General features: G+C 41.6%; 1 protein-coding gene across 1 annotated transcript in view; it reads left to right on the forward strand.

The window, feature by feature from the left end:
- The window catches only part of LOC103814623 (von Willebrand factor D and EGF domain-containing protein-like), a 136917-nt gene that overhangs the window by 64232 nt on the left and 53683 nt on the right, over window positions 1-19002 (forward strand). The window contains exons 12-17 of the mRNA XM_050976997.1: window positions 1890-2026; window positions 3058-3213; window positions 7635-7739; window positions 10442-10556; window positions 13528-13778; window positions 15013-15232. Coding sequence (XP_050832954.1) covers window positions 1890-2026; window positions 3058-3213; window positions 7635-7739; window positions 10442-10556; window positions 13528-13778; window positions 15013-15232 — 984 coding nt within the window. The remainder of the gene's footprint in view (window positions 1-1889; window positions 2027-3057; window positions 3214-7634; window positions 7740-10441; window positions 10557-13527; window positions 13779-15012; window positions 15233-19002) is intronic.

Raw genomic sequence — 19002 nt, forward strand, 5'->3', positions numbered from 1 at the left:
ATTAATGCAATCCAAGCCACCTCAGTACTAGTGGGGCTAACTATTAAAATCTCATGAAAAACATAATGAAGCATTTTTATTTTTTAATTTTTATGCACTAACCACAGAAGAAGGCAATTTATCAAAATCAGTCACCACATCTGAGTAATAGTTTTGTACATTACAGGAATCCACCAGTAACTGATGAAAGCTGATAAGCTGTAAACGATTTCTCTTCTTGTAAATATTGCAAAGTGTCCAGCAGTGTTGGTAATACTGCTGCAATAAAATCAATTTTAAAAAAATGAAAGAAAAGCTAGAAGCACTTCAGAAGTGCAGGGGGAGAAAGTATTTTCTCTTTTTTTTTGTGTTTATGTTGCTTTCCTTCCTTTTTCTCTCTGGAAAGACACGAGTCAGGTGGCTCTGTTGTTACAGGCTGCAATCTGGTGGGATGGCAGTGTTTAAACAGCATTTTTCCTAACAACAGCCTAAATGACAGAGCCCTAAAGAAACAGTGAGGTGCTGGGAAAGGTTATCAACTCCACTCAGGGCATTTTGCCCCTCAAATAAGAGCTGAACTAAGGTACCATTAAAATGTTAGGTGATGGAGAGCTTCTGTTTTAGACAAGCTACAGCTCAGAAAAAACTGATGGGCAATATTGCTTTGCCAGAGCAGTGGTGATGGGGCAGGGAAGAGGAAGCCAAGCAGGGATAACAAATGGAACTCCACTCTGCTGGTGAGCAACATCCCTCCCAGGGCTCCTGGTCATGCCCCTGCTATTAAGTGTTGTTCAGGAGACAAGAAGAAAATATTCTGCTTTGTGTTACTTGTCATCATAGTGGCTTCTCCCCACCACTAGATCTACAAATGGTATAAATGAAAATATTCAGCCATGATCCCAACCAACTGCTATTACTGATGTATGATATTATAGCCATTCTGAGCCATGTGCTACCCAAGAGCTGGTGCAAATATCTACCAATTTATAATTTTTCTTCATTAAAGATGTGAATTCTGACATACAATGGGCTTGCATTTTTCCTCTGTCAAAATAACCCCAATATGAAAGCAATGAGCAATTTTAAAAGGTGAATACACAAAGTACAAGAGAACCCAAATGAAACTTTACCTGAGAGCCATAAAATATTTTTAAAACAGTAATGGGTGGGAGTCAGCCTTGTAAGGGGGCCAGCACAGGCTGTACTTCACTTAAGCTCTACTTAAGGCTTTAATGTAGCATTTAAGTGAAACTTAGCTGGTGCATGACCCTTGTGCTGACACAGTGCAGAGCTGAGTGCTGCCATTAATGATTTAACCCTCACAAGAAAGCTTTACTTTAAGGACCCTTTTACTGCTGCCAAAACTTTAGGGGAAAAAACGAACAAACAACTAAACAAAAAGATAGGGGTGGCTCTTCCCTGCTTTTTAACACTCCAGAGATCCTGGTGGCATGATCATCTCTTGCTCCCATGTTTCTCTATGCAATGGGATGAGGTTTTATCCTCTCAGCTGTGCTCCCATCCTGTTGCCTGGGTCAGGGATGTATTCCCCCTCTTACCCAGGTCAGCAGATGTATTGCCATTGGATACTTGGGTCAACACAAGTTTTAGCCCTGGAGACCTTTTAACATGAAGCTTCAGAGAATTGATTCAGAGCCCTGCCACTCACCAATACATCTTGCAGCACTGGGTGCACAGGACAACATTTAATGGAGGTTTGCTGCTTCCCCTTCTGACAACTGCTGTTTCTGTGTTCAAGAGAAATCCACAGGGAGGCAAGGAAGGCTTCCTTAAGGGAAAGTATTAAACCGCAACAACCAGGAACAGCTACAACAAAATCTCTGCTGCAGCAGAACAGAGCAGTGTGTAAGTGCTGCTCTCTGAAGCTCTGTATCCCCCTCACCCTGCAGAGCAGGCTCTGGAAATCACAGCCTTGGAGAACGGGGGCATCTGCGACGTCCGCGCCTCGGAGTGCAGCAGGATCCGCGTGTTTGGCCTCGGCTTCAGAGACTCCCCCAGCCTGCACTGCCAGGTCACCAGGCTAATCGTAAGCTGCCTCCTGTTGGCTCCTGAAATATGGCTGATACAGTCCAACGTTGACATGTTGATATAGAAATCTTTTACTCTGATCTGTGCTATCTTCCCTCACTGCTCCAGCAGCGTTTCACCTTCCAGTCCCGCTGCCAATGTGCTTGCTGAAGAGGCTCAGACCTTTCCAGGACTTGTTCCCCGGAAATGCACAGCTAGGAGTTCTTGCTCATTATCTCTGTGGAGTTTTGTTTGACTCCTGTCAGGTTCAGCTGCTCTGTAGTCCATTGAAGCCTGAAATCACAATCCTATTTCTCATTTTGTACATCTGGAATCACTACACTTGGTTGTTTTTCTAAACACATTTAAATGTTAACTTTTGTGGTTGAATATAGGGTTTCCTCACCACAGTTACAGAGGCTCTTATTTGAATTTTCTTAGTCATACTTCAACACCAAATCAGAAGTTTAGATGAGCATCAAATCCATCTCTTATGCAAGCACTGTAATTTTATCATAAACAACTATACACAGGCAATGCTGCAACTGGGTTATTTGGTGGATCAGCGTCCTCAGATGTGAAATGTTTGATTAAACTCATAAATCCACCTCAGAACAGACACTCAGCCTGACTCCCAGTCGGTGCTGGCATGCTCACGAGGCACAGCTGAGATTTGCTGAGCCCCCTTAGGGCTCCACAAGCTCTTACCAAGTTGGAATGTTTTGTGCAGCTGATCTGGAGGAGTAGCTGACATCACCTTCAAGGAGCCACCAGTCAGCTGCTGAGCTCCAGCAGGACACACAAAGTTACTCAATTACATCACCCCATCTCCTCCCAACTGCAGACCACAGCACTTCCTAAATCCATAGACCTGCATGCCTAGCTAAGCATGGCTTCCCTTTTACTGTAGCTATAGTAACAGCATGTTTCCTTTTAAATAAACCACCTAGGAATGCCTTACATCACTGATTAGAAATATAAACATACATGGACAACTGGAATCTCCTTATGAGCCTTTATCTTCTGCACTCTCCCTCTGCTTTACTGCAGCATCTCAATGGCGAATGGATACCAAGAGAGGAAGAAATCACAACAGCAGATTTCCTGAGCCCTGGGGCTGTGGACTGCCAGATCCCACTGCTGAACATCACCCAGGCTGTGCACTTCGTGGCTGGTGACGAGCCGTTCGCAAGATGGCAAGTGAAAGTAGGAATTGTATTATGTCTCTAAGAAACGTTTTAGAAAGAGAAAATCAGTTGTCATGGTAAATTAAAATGCAAAGCACAGTTTTCTTCCTTTCAGAAATGAAAATGCCTGTAGAAATATTCACACTAATGTCACGGAGAGGGAAAAAAACACCCCAACAACCAAAACAATGAGCTAAACCCAGGTGTCTCTGTAGCCAATCCAAAAGGGAAAATTACAACCACTTCTAGAGGTAATCACCTGAAATTGATGCAGTGTGCTAATCAATTGTTAATCATTAGTATTCCATTTCTGAAAACCCCAGCTCAAACTCCTGATTAGGCAGCAAGTGTCAGAGAGCTTTGACTCCCTGGGTGCACGAGCAGTGTGTGCCCGGGCTGGCTCCTGGGCAGGCTTGAGCAGGGATGTCACAGTCGTGGTCTGAATGGCTGCAGGAAGAAGAACGTGCAGTATCTGCTTCTTCTGCATTTTCTGCTGCAGTTTTAGCCCATTTTTTTCACAAAATGGTACCTATTTTGCTAAATACCCCCATGAAACCAGTGCCTTCCCAACCCTGAGTGCCTGCTGCCCTTGGACTCACTCTAGGCCTGGATGGGTTTTTTCTGCAGATCAGTTGTTTTTTACAAGACTGAAATTTTTTAAAGGCTCTGAAGCTGAGAAGAATATATTGCCATTGTAGGGAGACTGCAGATGTGCTCTGAAAATTGCAGCATGCAAAATGAAACACGTAAAACACTCCCCTCACCCCTGCCTGTCCTGCCTGCACCCCGCTGGGGACACGTGCTGCCACGTGGCCTGGGGAAACAGAAGGATGCTTGGCAGGACATGTCTTCCAGTCAGTCCCTTTAATGGTTTGGGAGTTTAGGACATTAGGGTAAAACCCTGTGGGTGCAGAGCCTGACTGTTTGCTGCTGGGGTGGACCTTGGACCATCCTTGTGTCACACACCAGGGCTGAACCAGAAGGGAAGGTGCTCTGCTCAGGGCTCCAAAATTGCTCCAAAAAAGTATTGAACTCAGCCAGCTGTGAGATAAAATGCTGCCTCATGGTGGAAGGATCTGAGAGGGAGACACCCTGGGTGTTCCTGGCCCAAGAGGACAGCTAAAATCCTGGTATGGGCACAGAAGGTTTCTCCAGTGTTCCAGGACATCGTCCTCACAGCACAGGTCTGTTACAAATCTGATTGTGTTCAAGTGCTTCCTTTCAGCTCTGAGGAGGGCTGTACAATTTTTCTCATTCTTTCCCCTCAAAAACAGCTACAAAAACTCTTTCCATGAAATAAAACTCCAGAAAAGCTCTGCACCTGCAAGCTTTCTGCCCTTTCCCTCTCCTTCAAACCCTGCAGAGGAACCAGGCTGATGGCTACACAGCAAATGCTCAATTAAATCATCTCAGTCTGCACGTGAGTCTGGAACTCCTGTGGATCTTCAGATGAACAAATTGGGAAGGCAGAGCCTAGTGCTCAGTTTCAAAGGCAGCTGGCCTTACATGGCAGCACAGAGAACAAAATCATGGAGCTTTTCAAGATAAAAAATTACTTTCAATTAATTCCACAGGTGTTCAAAAATTCATGTTCCAGAAAATTCCTCTTAAGACTTATTGCAGCTCATAAGACCTATTGAGGATATAGGTTATGTATCTATGTATCTACTTTTCAAAACACAGCTCAAGGATTTTTCAGGACCAAAAGTCAGCACAATTCTTTCTGGAAATGTCACTGTTCAATATTTTCAGAATCTCTCCCCTTTCCCAAATGAAATTTCAAAGGAATCAGAGAAATTTCACTACGTTTTTTTCACTACCAGCATTGGGGGAGCAGGAGCTCTTCTCAGTGCTCTTTCATTTAATCCCCTGTTGTATTCATGTTTCAGATTTTGCCCATTGTTCCCATGACATGCTGCTGAGCACAGATAAGGAAGTACATGTGGCTACACCAGAGTGTTTCACATAATTAATTGAGATATCAAAATACAAACCCATGCTTGGGCAGCAGATGACTTGAGCTGTCCAGGCAGATGCCTGGGTGAAAAGGTGAAAGAGCTTGGCAGGCACTTATCTAATTTGGGAAGCAGCTCTCATCTTTTTCATTAAGTTGTTGCTGCTGTATTTGTCTAGAATGGAAAAAAAAACACAAAAAATTCAGCAAGGCAAAAACCAAATTTGAACTCAGCACAGTTTTACACCTTTCAATTTTTTTTTTTTGAAACTTTCTTACAAAGTCTGTGCAGAGTGATGCCACTAGCCAAGATCATTTCATGATGGGTGAAAAACCTGAGGCAGAAGCAAAAGAGTTCCTGAGCATCCTTTGCATTTCTGCAGAAGCAGCTCCTTCTTTCCAGATGATACCTATGCCCAAGCAAACAAGGCCCAACTCTAAGTTGGTTTTTGCCTCTTAAGGTCCAAACAAATTAAAGGTTTGCTCAGCTCAGTTCTCATCAAAGTGTTTGTTCCACATCACTAAGATAACTAATGAAAAAGCAATTAAAATAGCTATAAACCAGCCCAATTCTAAAAAGAGACCAAAATAGATGTTTATAATAGAATGTAGAAAAAAAACCAAAACAGATTAAAAAATAATCCAATTACAGGAGTTACATCTCACTCACAATTCTCACTTCAGACAGAACAATTAGTGCAATTTTACAGCTTTTTATATTTTTCTCTGCCTAGACATTTTTTCACCCATTATTAGTGCACCGGTATTGAGACAACATTGGACACTCCAGTAAAATAATGAATTTAAATTAAGTTTAAATTGCACTAGGAATAATAAATTCCTAATGGAAGTCTTGCTGCCAGAGTCTCAGTGAAGAGCAGGTCTACAGGGGGCTTGTCTGTTTCAATTTTTTCTCAAACTGCAGGAGAAATCCTTCAATTCTTTTTAAAGCATTTTTACCTGTAGTATAATACACTATAGAGTCTAATATGTCAATAGTCTAATATTTTCCTTCAACCAATGAATTTTACTAGATCAATGAATTTTACTGAATTTTTGTCCAATTTATATTGGTCCAAAGAAGGTATTTCTCTTCCACAAGTTGAAATTGTGAATATCCATGAATGCTGCCTGTGCCTGCCCTTGAGGTGGTTTCTGCAGACTCAAACACAGCTCACAGTGCAGAACCATCCCATGAGACATTGTAGGAGAATCTGCTCTATTATCTCCCATGAACTTTCAACCAATTCATGATAATTACTGCTTTTTATGAAACTTACCAAGTATTTTTTGCTCTCTGTACCTCTGTTAAACTTGGTTCAATTTAACTTAACATTCTTTCCATGAACTGGAAGAGTTTATTGCTAGATCAAAAACTTTTTGGCTTCAGTCTTGCAAAACTCCCCTGCAAAGGGACTGAGGGTGTTTCAGCTTTGTGGTCTCAGGAGAGATGGAGAAGAGCTGGGGATTGGTTTCTAATAGCAAAAAAACACAGGGCTACCTGATGAATCCAAAGCAAACCCTGTCAGATTTCCTTAGCAGCTGCTTTATTTTGACAGTAAGACAAAACCTGAAAAATACCTGACAAAAGGGTTTCCTGCTGGTTCTCACCAGTGTCTACAGCATGGCCCTCCCCAGGGTTTTGAGGTGCTCTTCAAGGTTCACACCACTCAAGACGTCTCACAAAGCACTCTCAGAAGCTATTCACTTATCCACACTTCTCTGGTATCTCTTCATTTTTACTGTGGAAAAAATTAAAATATAAATTTACTCAACTCTTTTGTATTGTGCAAGCATTCTTATATAAAAAGGGCCATGTTTAAAGCTTCCTGAATTATCCATTGTGAGCTGGGACAGGTGACTGCTCTAATGTAGCTTCCTACAGAAATGAGACTGTTTCTCTTTCATATTGTCCTCCCTTGCATCTTTTATAAGGTTAATTTCAAATAATCCTATATCATGTACATTCTTTTTTTTTTTTTTTTCACTTTCAGGGCAAGGGTTTTATTTACTGATCTGCTATTAGTAAAAAAGTGATTCTCATTCTCATTTCAAATAAACCTATATAATACACTTTTTTTTTTTCAGGCCAAGGATTTTACTTACTGATTTGCTATTAGTAAAAAAGTGGTTCTGAGTCTCAGCCAAAAATGTTAATTGTGTTTCACAACTCCTTGAAATCCCCCTGGTAGTACTTGAGTAAATCTTCCATGAGGGTATCAGAAAAAAAAACCACCTTCAGGATAAAACCTAATAGCAATCAGAAAGCTGAATGCCAGCTGAGCCAAAAGATCTTCTGGTTATTAATGAAGAATTTCCAGTTTGGAGCATTAAGCAATTTGTTAGCTCGCAGAGCCACTCAAAGTGTTTTAATTTATCCTGCTGGCAGGCACCCAGCTCAAGGGGCAGTGCTATGGCTCCACAACGAGCAGACAGTCTCCATATGGAGCATGATGAGTTCTGAGGATGATTTTTGTCTCGTTCAGGTCACTAATGATGGTGTGCACTACAGTAACTCCCGAGTGCTGACCCTGTACGACGCGCTCTGCCAGCTCTGCCAATTCCACCCCACCGCACTCTGTCAATTAAAGGTAATTTAAAGATCATCAAGGTTTCACAGGGATCCTTCATCTCTTCCTGAGCCCTCTCCCTCCCTCTGATGGGCTGGGTGTAATAACTGCTCTGGAAGGGGAAAATCCATTTCACAGATCAGCTGCACAGCCCCATACTTTGCTTTTCTCTTTCACAGCCTCGTGTCTGCAATGTTGTATTTCCTGTTCATATTTACTTGGGGTATGAACACCTGACAGAGCACACTTTGTGATGGACCTTCCTCACACCAACACCTCAGGAAAGCTCATGGCTGCCAATATTTATCCTTTGCAGCTGTTAGTGGGAGTAAATAAGAGTGAGGAGCCTGCCCTGAGAGGCTTAACTTCCCTTCTGAAGTGTCTCTGCTATTTTCCCTCTCCTGTTTGGTGGGGGTATATCATTTCTATTCCCATTTTCTGCCTTAGCAAGAGGCACACAAAGATGCATGTTATACAGTTTTTGTCACGTGAGAACACCCTTGAGAGAGCACAAACCATTCCTGCTGGCATTAAACACTGCTAAGCACAAACACTGAGTATTCTGACAGCTTCAAAACTGTAACCAAAAGTCTACAGCTATGTTTTAAACTGCCAACATGTTAGAAACTGCCTGAAGAGCACTATAATCCTCTGCTTTCCTGTGGAATTATTGGTGTAGCATCCCTTAAAAAGATCTTCCCTTCTCTTTTTTTCCAGAGGCCTGCATTAAGCAAATTTTCTGGTTTGCAGTGGGGCTTCAAAAAATTTTTGGAGGGTATTAGGTGGGATATTTGAATGTGCTGATTCTGCTTTCCTGCCCTGAGGCAAGTAGGAATTAATAGGAGGCCACCAGTCTGCTTTTTTTATAAAATGAAGATTAATCAGGTACATCTTGACTCATTTGCCTCAATGTTCTCGTTAATGCTAATGAGAAAATACAGTTTTAAAACCTGCACTGATTGCAAGCACATACCAGTTACCAACAATTTTTAAAGTTCATTTTTTTTCCAAGTGAGTGAGTGAACAGAAGTTACTTTGTAGGTCTGTGTGGTAGTTTGACCATGACTGGATGTCTCAAAGTCCCTCTGGCACTGAGACAAGGGCAGGGAAACCCAGCACAGCTCAACTGAGGGCAAAACCACCTTAGTTTTAGATTGAAATAATTGTGTTAGAATCATTTCACTTAAAGCTGAGGTGAGGGATTTTTGTCAAAGGCTTTCCTAATTCTTATGTTTTTGAAACTCAGAAATGTATGTGGTCTCTCAATATGGTGTTCTCTAGGGATTATAGTAATTTCTATTCTAAGATGCTTCAAGGGAATATTTGAACCAGGCTTCCAATTGCATCAAACTACAGTCTAATTATACCCCTTCTACATCACTCTGCAGCACCTAAATTGCTTTCAGAAAAGGGGTTTCAATTAGGGGACATTTTATATCAGCCCATTTCACATTCTGTGTTCTTTTGTGGGGCCCATTCTGTACCACACTGTATCACATCAGAAAAAAAAAAACCAACTTTTTTTTTTGTTTTCATCATATCATCAAGCCCTTGAAAACAGCAATGTAATAAAATCTAATTAACATCCAGGTTTTAATGCTGGAGATCTGTCATGTTCTATCCTGTTGTGGCCATTATGAGAATGCTTTTTGTTTCTCTACCTGACCCATTACCCTAAAGTGGTGTTTTTGACTAATGCAGTTTGCAAAAGTAGTCTGGGACACCAGTAAAGCAGCAGACAGAAAACACAGGGCTAGTGACAGGACACATATCAGTCTCAGAAAAACAAAGGAAGGAAAGGGAAAAATGTGTTTTGTAGTTTGCCCATCCTGCTGTCTCACTGTGGCAAGGACATCTCCCTTGTTCCCAGGATTATTCCATGTTTTTCTGGGAATCTGCATGGCCAGATAAAGTCCCACCTGCCCAGCACAGGCTACAAGGTCTGACTCCTCCACAGGACCTTCCCTTGGGACAGATCTTTGACTCCATCTGTTAATGATGTCCCTGTGCTCCCTCCCAAATGCCTTCACCCCACGTGGGACCCACAGAGCCCCCCTGGCCCTGGTGGGAGAGGAGCAGGTCAGCCCAAAGGCTGCTGTGCCCACAGAGCATCCCCTCACAGATGGCTTTTGGGATGTTCTGCCCCACCAAGGCACCAGGGATGTGCTCAGCTCCCCTCTGCAGCCTGAATTCTGATGCACTTCTTTATTCCGCCTTGACAGCAGAATTTGCTATAGCAGAATTTGCTTTTGCAAATGTTTATGAAGAGCAGGATTCCAATATTTCAAATGGAAATGTCTAGGCTCAGGCTTTGGGAGTCTGGTGGAGCTGACCTTTCATGGATACCTGATACTCCCCCTATGAACAGTCACAACTGGGAATGATGACCACATACACCACAGGAGGGTGCAAATGGGAAAAGTCACACTCTGTTGCATCCATCATCCATCTGTGACAAAGCAACACCTCTTTGCCTAAGCTAAAACATTCAAAGCTACAAGGATCCCAAGCTGGGACTGGAAAACTTCCACAGTTTCCTTGCTGTCAGCAGAGAGCACCAACATTTAAATTGCTGCTGTTTCCTTGTTTCAAGAAACAAGTGAATTGCTGCTTATATCCAGAAATTAATGATTGCTAATTTCCTATCTTTCTTACTCCTTTTTTTTCCCTTCACCTTCCACCCATTTTTATTTCCTTTCTTTTTTTTTTTTTTTTTTTGGCAGGAAAATACATGCAGTATAGATGGACTTTGCTATGGTGAAGGAGAGTCAAGCCCTACAAGCCCTTGTCTTCTCTGTGAACCTGACATTTCTAAGTTCACCTGGTCTGTTAATGAAAGTAAGACAGGGGTTTATTTTCCAGAATTTAGAAGCACTTATCTGGGAATTTATGACTTAATTCAAGAAATATATTGTTCCTCCATTTAGCTAACCTGAATCTATCCTGTGAGTGCACATGGACTGCTTGCAGTGGGAATAATTGGGTACATCAGAAATGCAGACTCCACTGCATGCACTATGCACCTTGCTCTGTCTGAAACCTGATAAATCTCAGATTGACAAATGAAAAAATGCTTGAAAATTAGAATTTGATATGCCAGTGCCCCATGCAGTGCCCAAGTCTGTCAGCTAAAGGTGATGAACCCTAAATATCTCTGTCAGCATCTCACAGGTACAAATCTATGAGGAAGCAATTTGGGGAAAACACTGTTTTTAAAACACTACCATGTATTTTTGGTGTCTGGAAGAATTGCTTCCTTTTGCCGAGCCAAATCCTATGAAATGCCTCAGAACAGAGCTTGGCTTGGCAGGGAGTCCAAGTGATAGGGATCAGCCACTCATTACCTTCACTGCCAGGGAACCCAGAGGCTCATTCTGCAGCCCCTCGAGGCAGGGGTCCTGGGGGAGGCTGCCTTTTGAAGCACCTCCTGAAGGATGAAGCCTAAATCATAGTTTTTTCATGGCTACCTGCCCTGTGTAAACAACAACCATTGCTCACCCCAGTCTTTACAGACAATCTGTGCTTGCAGCAGCATTATCCTCACAGCCCATCTCCTCCCTCACATGTTTACATCTGGTCAATAGAAAGATTGTATTACTGCTTTTATGTAAATCCACGTGGTGCTCCCAGAAGGAGTTTCTCTGCATTTTAGGCTTTGTAATCCCAAACACATTACAGAAAGGTGTGTGAGTCACAGAACCAGCCTGCTTCAGTTGTTTGGGGTTTTATTACATTCCAAAAGTTGGCCAACTAAAGATCCATTTGGATCTCACTTGGATGAGTAGTTAAAGTGCCTAAGGGTGAGTTAGATCTGAAAGTGAGTCTGTGCACTTGAAAGCTGTGTGTTTTTCCCCAGAAAAATATTTAATCCAATGAAGGATATTATCTGTGACTCACAAACCTTGCCTCCTTTCTGTCATAGAATCATTGAAAAATTTGAAGGGCTTCAAATAGACCTCAAAGATCATCTTGTCCACATCCAACCTGACCTTATATTTTGCAGGCCAGAGCAGCAGCATCCCCAGGGATGAGCTGATCCTGGGTATTAGACAGACTCATTACTAACACCAAGACAGCTCAATTTTCAAGTTCACAGTTTAAAAAGTAAAAACTGCATTTGTTTTGAAATTTATAAAGCTAGAAGTGGTTTGGGAACTCTGACAGACACCACGGTTCACTTCTAAATGATGTCAAAATTTAAATATATTTAGAAGAAAGGTCTTTTCAGACCTTGTCACTTTTTTCAAAAATGTGAAAACTTCTTTAAAAGTTCTCCAGTAATAGGGAGAGTGAATATATATTTACTGGATGGCAAGCAGATCTCTGTAGGATTAGAAACACTTCTCCACAGACTCCTTTCAGAACACCTGATTTTATGTTATTTTGTGCCTACCACTTGCACTTCCCATCCATTCAGTTAACACCTTTGTGTTTATCCATAAATGCACACCCTGCATCAATATTTCATTGATTACTTTGGGCACAACTTTTATGGGCTCCATGGCTTTAGTGTTTGGGAAATAAAAGGTAAATGAATAGATGGAAGCTTTCAACAGTTATGCCAGGACAATCTGCTGGACAAGCATTTTAGAAAGCTCTCATAACACAGCAGCAATAAAGGAGACACATATTTAAATAATTGCAACATCTAAGCTGTGCTATGGAGAGCAAAGTTGGATAAAAATTATATGCACCACAAAAAAACCCCTAATGAAGATTTCCCATGAGCACAGTGCAAGGAGCCCTTATGAGAACACATAATGTTCATAATGTTAGAGCATGGCTTGAAATTAATCCTGGGTATTGGAAATGTGCTTTAAGTTAAACATAAATATGGCCAAATTACACTGTGAAAGATTCCTTTGAATATCAACACCTGTCAGTTTGCACTACTGGCTAAAGAGGAAAGATGCTTTGAGGCTGAGGGGGCTTGGGACATGGAGATGAAATTCCTGGTCCTGAAAAGAGCTGCTGTCACCTCAGGGTCCTCATCTGATCTTACTTTTCCTTGGTTTCTAATTATAAAATGCAATCATTTTCTCTACCTTGTCCTCCTTACCTATGTACATCGAAAGTATCTTCAGGTAGCATTTATCCTCTGCTGCTGAATACCCTGATAAAATTCGAGGGGTTTATCTTCATTAAGGAAATACTGAATGTGAACAGCAGCCCTGGAAATAACAGTGCCAATGGTGACATGATACACACCACTGCCACTGGGGATGGGCACTCTCTGGCACTGAAAAGACCTTTGTTCCTGATGAAAGGCCCAACTGAATTCACTCTAACTGCTTGTTTAATTACTCCTCATGGGTAAAGGCAGGAGAGTCTACTCAGAGGAAGAGTTACAATTTATTTTCCCTTCTGAGCTGTCTGCCCAGTTAATTTGTCATTCAGCATTTTGAGATTTATTTTATGTTTAAATGGATGGATTATAGGTAGGTTAAATCTGTATGTAAGTATAAGAAATATAATTAATTACAGATTTAAGAAGAATTTGGACTAGGGGGAGGTTACAGAAATCATGTATTATTTACTCCCTTGTATCAGATAGCACATCAAAATTAATCCAAGTGCAGGATGGGACAAAAATTCAGCACAGGGCACAAAAAAAAAAAAAAAAAAGGGAGGAGGAAAAAGGTGTTCTTTTGGTAAAGCTATTTGCTGCCTCTAAATCTCTTCCTCCATCAGCCTCTGGGTATGATCTGCATGTTTTCTTTGAGAGCTTTCCTTCAAAGACTCACTCTGAGAATCTTTACGTGGGAGAAACTGGAGTTTATGTAATCCTGGTTTCATTTTTGCTGTTTAGACAACCTGCCTCCTGTGTTCCAGGCCCCCTCCGGCCAGCTGCTGACATTTATTGGTGAGAATTTTGTTTACCAGCTGATAGCGGTGGATCCAGAAGGGTCAGCTGTGCTATTCATCTTGGAGGCTGGGCCACGGGATGCCAGGCTCTCTCCTGCTGGCCTGCTCCTCTGGAAAGTTGATTCAGAAGAAATGCAGACCTTTGAATTCACTGTGTCAGATGAGTGCAATGCACAGAGCAGATACTCTATTGAGGTAAGGGAAAGAGCACTTGAAAGGAACAACAAACCAAACCTGTTTGTCATGTCAATGCCATTGTGCAATTGTCATCACAGCTAATAATTTGTTATTGTCTGGCAAAACAAGGCTTCAGTTATTTCCTCATAAGTGCATAATATCCAGCACAGCAATAATGATCAATTAATGGAATAAATATCTCTGAGAACATAGGAACCATATATACAGGGAGCAAGAGAGAGTGCTATTGATTGCTGTTTGAAAGAACATTCTTGCAGAGCCTTTTAATGGTTCATTAATCTGCTTTAAAATTCACATTTTGCATCTGTATTGCACAAAAAAAAGCATATAACATAAAAGACCAGGCTTTAGCTATAAAAGGGAGATTATAACTCATTCTCAATGATATTTTTAGAGGATGTCTTGCTCTTATGCCTTTACTCCACACTCTTAAGTTTCTTGGCAGAGCTTGTGCATGGCTTTGTCTTTATTGTATGGGCTAACATTAATCCTCTGATGGGATGAGCCAATAAAGCAGGATGCAGACTCTTGACATAAGAACAGTTTTGTGAAGAAAAGATTTTTATTCCCAGAGATTCCTATTTGTATTCATTCAAACCACAAAATACCAATCTGCAGAACCCACACAGCAAAGGGGAAACTGGAGCCTACATGTGGCTTTAATGGAAATATTTCAAGCTAGACCTGTGTTATCTGGGGGAGATAATGCAGAACTTTGAATCTGTAGAAATGCAGTCTTTGTACATATGTAAAGTACAACCATGGATCTCCTTTTCCTGAAGGGAGACACCAGATAAGGAATGCCACAGTCATGTTCCTGCCTGGGAGCCATTTGTAATGTGAAAGAGGAAGGTGGGCAGGCAGGCAAAGAGAAAAAATTTCTCCTTTCTTCTTTGAAGAATAAGGAACAAATTCTGCCCTCAGATACAAGGTGAAATCTGCTGTTACAGCAAACAAGATTGGGGTTTTTTTTTCCTTATAAGAAGTCAGAATGTGCCCCTAAATGATGAAAAAAGGAATCCCTTTGAAGTGGGGCTCTCAGTCAAATAAATAAGTACAGTGAGTATAAGACCATCCATCTAGACAAAGGAAATTGCTTAGAAATAAGTTTCCATAACAGTGGGTAACATGTTTGCAGTGCAAACCTCTCCCTTGCTAAAGGGGAACAGCACAGCTCCCAGCTGTGGTTATTCAGATGAACCTCACCAGAATCCCCTTTTGCCTTTCCCAGGTTGGAGTGAAGCCCTGCAGCTGCCTCAGTGGTGGCACGTGTGTCACCAATATTAAATACCCTCCAGGCCTTGGTGAATACCTGTGCTTGTGTCCAAATGGATTTGGTGGGGAATTCTGCCAGGAAGACATCAGGGACTGCAAATCCAACCCCTGTGGCAGCGGAACCTGCGTGGACAGCGTGGGCAGCTACTTCTGTAAATGCCCCCCTGGTTTGGGAGGTAACCCCTCTCTGTTTGCATCTCTGGTTTAAACACAGATGTACTGAGCTACAGGATTTTTTGAGTGTGGCATGACCACAACATCTGCCAAATGGACTGAAGACAAAATCCAGGTTTCTGCTGCCATGGCTGAGCTTTAGACATAGAAAGATGACATTTCTCTGTCTAATAATGAGGAAAAATGACCTAAAGCTCTGCTGTCCTGAAATGATCACTCAAGGAGGATGTGAACCTCCCAGATCTCTGTTGCTTCCTGCTCATTTCCCATGGATTTGTCCATCCATGAGATGAGATAGGAGGAGACTGAGTGAAAGAGAAAAAAGGCAAAGATCCAGGGCCTTTTTGCACTTGACAGGATTCCAATTAATTAGGCTGAGGAAAGAGCTAGGATTAAATGAGGTTTCTTAGGTCTAGGAACAAGAAGATATGGAAAACATGGAAAAATAAATGGTCCTTTAGTCCTGCTTGAAGCTTCATTAAATTTAAGCACTAGGAAATCACAAGCCCAGTGAGTTGTCAAACATGATGATGAAACAAAACCTAACCCCTGAAACTCTTCAAGTTTTGGTTTCAAAATTCTATCCAGGCCAAAACCAGAAAAGCTGGCCAAAATGTGACTTTAAGAAATTAAGAGAAGAAAGATGACCACTTAACCCCCTGTTCTGTTCACATTCTTGAGACCCATGAGGTTGGCTGCTGCCAGTGTTAGAGGCTTGAAAAATAAAGAAGAAGAAACATCAAATGCACATAATTATTACTGCTTATTGTGCATATATACAGAAAAACACTCATTTAAAAACAAAAGCAATGAACAGATGTTACTCAGTGGGCAAAGTACCCTTCCTGCCTGTCAGCAGCTTTATTGCTTTGGTCATGTGGGACTGCAAGCCCAGATTTCATTTCTATAAAATTCCAGCAGAAATGAAAAAAGAAATCCTTCAGAAGTCCATAAAAATGGCCTAAAAGATCTGTGACACCTCATCTGTGTTGACTGCAGGTAATGCTGCCTAATGGCCAAAGCCTGCTGCTGTCCAGAGTCTTTACATCACCAGAGACTCCACTGAGGCAAGAGCACAGGAGAATAAAGCTCTAACATACAAGTTTGATCAAAATATAAAAATCCCTAAGCCAGCCAAACACGTGCAGAATGCCTGTAATCCCCTGGAAAGAACATTCCCATGAGCACAGGAAAAGTTTGGAAATTTTTATAGTGTAATTTATAGAGATATACAATGGGGAAAAGTTTTAATTGCCTGTAAGGAGTTTGATTAAATGAGTAAAAATCAATATAATTCCCTGAGTTAATAACTTCAGTGGACCTGCTGACTGGAGAGACAAGGGCACACAGAACCTTGATGGCCAGAGGAAAACCAGATTTTCCTCCACCTTCAGATCTTGCAAGTTAAATAACTGTGCAAGGGTTTTGCTGTTCTTCCCTGCTCTTCCCAAAATGCCAAAACACAAGCAACAAAAGGAAATAAAATAAGATATGATTGAGTGAAAAAGGAATACATCTCAAAGTTTTAATAGCAGGTGAAAAATTATAAACAAGTGGAGCTGCAAGCCAGCTGGGAAGCAGATGATTTTACTTCAGGGCAGGTTCGGTGACAACAATAAAAGCTCATTCTGGATGCTGTGTTTATGCCTCAATTCCCCAGAAAACCATCAATAATCTAATGAGAAGGCAATGCTATGCAGCTCAAGTGACAGCACCACTTCACCATCAAACCTTTACAAATGACAGCAAGCAGGCAGTAGAAACAAGAAGGGAACTTGTGAGAGCTTCCCCAGCACCCCTGCAAGGGAAGCAGCAACTCAGGTGCAGCAGTGTGAGGGTAAAATGTAAGAATGGGAGCAAGGCAGGGAGAAAAGCCAGGAGGAAGGCTGGCTCCAGAGTTATTACTGGACCTCTCTGTTCAAAGCTGATTCATTTTTCATCTGCATTGTCAACAAGATAACAAAGCTCCCTGCTGTTTATTCTTTTGGCCACAGAAAGCAAGCACATCACCTACCTGAGACCTCATCCTTGATAACTATCCCAGTCACAAAATCATTATTTCTTTCCCCATATAGCAGTGTTTAGTACAAAGTTGGTGGTGGGATGGGCAGCAAGATGGAACCGTAATTTCATTTTTATATTGCAGGAAACTGAAGAAACTCCCAGGATTTGTTACTGGTTTCTAATAACCATAGAGACCCTAAATGGGATTTTTCTGTTCCTTTAGAGTCAACTTAATGTGAACACAGTCAAAAAATCTTTCTTTGCATCTGTAGGTGGTCAGCTCCTGTCGAGGCATGAAAGGACTTTATTTTCTCAAACAACTTCCCATGCAGGGATGGAGAAATATAGCTGGCACACAAACAGATGGTTCAGCCTTGGAACTTGGTGAACTCCTATTCCTATTATTTTTATTTGTACTGTAGCAGCGCCAAGGCAGTTGAGACTCCCTTGTGCTACAGTACATGGGAGGTCCTGCAAACAGAATAATTGACACTTCTTGGTGCAGTTCCATGTCCATTTCTGCTGCTTCTTCAGCACCATGCAGCCAAGTTTCAGTCTTTGCAAACATTTCTCCTTGGATTCATCAGGTTTGTCATTATGCCCAAACTGGTCAGACACTGTTTAAAACCTCTGTGTGAAAAGCAGTGCTTGCACAGTTTCACCTTTACATCACAAAAATCAGCCAAGGGGCTGAACTTGACCTTGTTACTTATGGTGCTCCTTTGATTTCTGTAATGCCCTTGTCTTTGAGGTATGAAGGACAGCCCTCTGCAGTGAACAAAGAGTATTTAAAGGTGAGAAGGGAAGTATGAGAGGGACCATGGGAGAAGTAACTGTTGTTACCAAAGGTGGGGACTTTGATCCTCCTCTGATTGTTTTGGTAGCATGTTTAGTCTTTGTATGATACTCAGAGAAAAAAAGTAATTACTAATCTAATCAGAGGGCTACTCATTCAATATTTTCCATGTGATGCCTAATAATTTCCCAATGCATCACCAGAAATCAGCATCAGAGAAAAGCAGCCTGATGCCAGGAATGTGATAATTGAAATATAATGAAATATTAACAGCCAGCCAAAATTTAACAAGGGAAGGAAAAAGGTAAGCCCAGACCTACCATGCTGTGTGATGTCCAGTTTCAAACAATGAAGCAAGCATGAAAACCATAATAAATTATCTTGAGATGGCAGATGAAAAGGGCTGCAGCTTTCTTGCTGCTGCTCTTCTTTTCCTCAAGAAGAAGCAGGTATGGGAAGGTGATGTCACTGTTTTTTTAGGCAGTTCAAACTATAAAGAGACTTCAATTTGAGTTTTCTACATTGAAATACTATTTTAACATGAAAGGACTAGTGGAAGCTGTCTGCAATACTGAAGCAATGAGAGATTATGTTGTAGGAGGTGAATAATAATTCTCTGGTTTTATCATCCTGCAATTTATTCCTCTGTGACAAATTTATTTTTTGAAGGAAAAAAAAAAAAGATTCTTTTGTCCCAATGAAGCTGATCTCTGATATGGATCAAACCTTTCTGTACCTGGTGCTGTGTGTTGAGGCATGTCCCTGGATTCTCCAGAAGCTGTCCCAATCTCCTTGTAAATTCCTGCAGGGACAAAGGGGATGCTTTAATCAAAGTGGTCAGGGCTGGTTTGTGGCTGCCCTCAGGGCTGTGCATCCTGTGACCAGCTGTAGCCAAGCAAGTTTGCCCAAGTGCACAGAGACAGCAGCACCTGAAGGCTGGAGCAGCTTTAAACAATATTATATTAGGTTAAT

The sequence above is a fragment of the Serinus canaria genome, chromosome 7 (assembly GCF_022539315.1).
Source record: "Serinus canaria isolate serCan28SL12 chromosome 7, serCan2020, whole genome shotgun sequence".
Taxonomy (NCBI): domain Eukaryota; kingdom Metazoa; phylum Chordata; class Aves; order Passeriformes; family Fringillidae; genus Serinus; species Serinus canaria.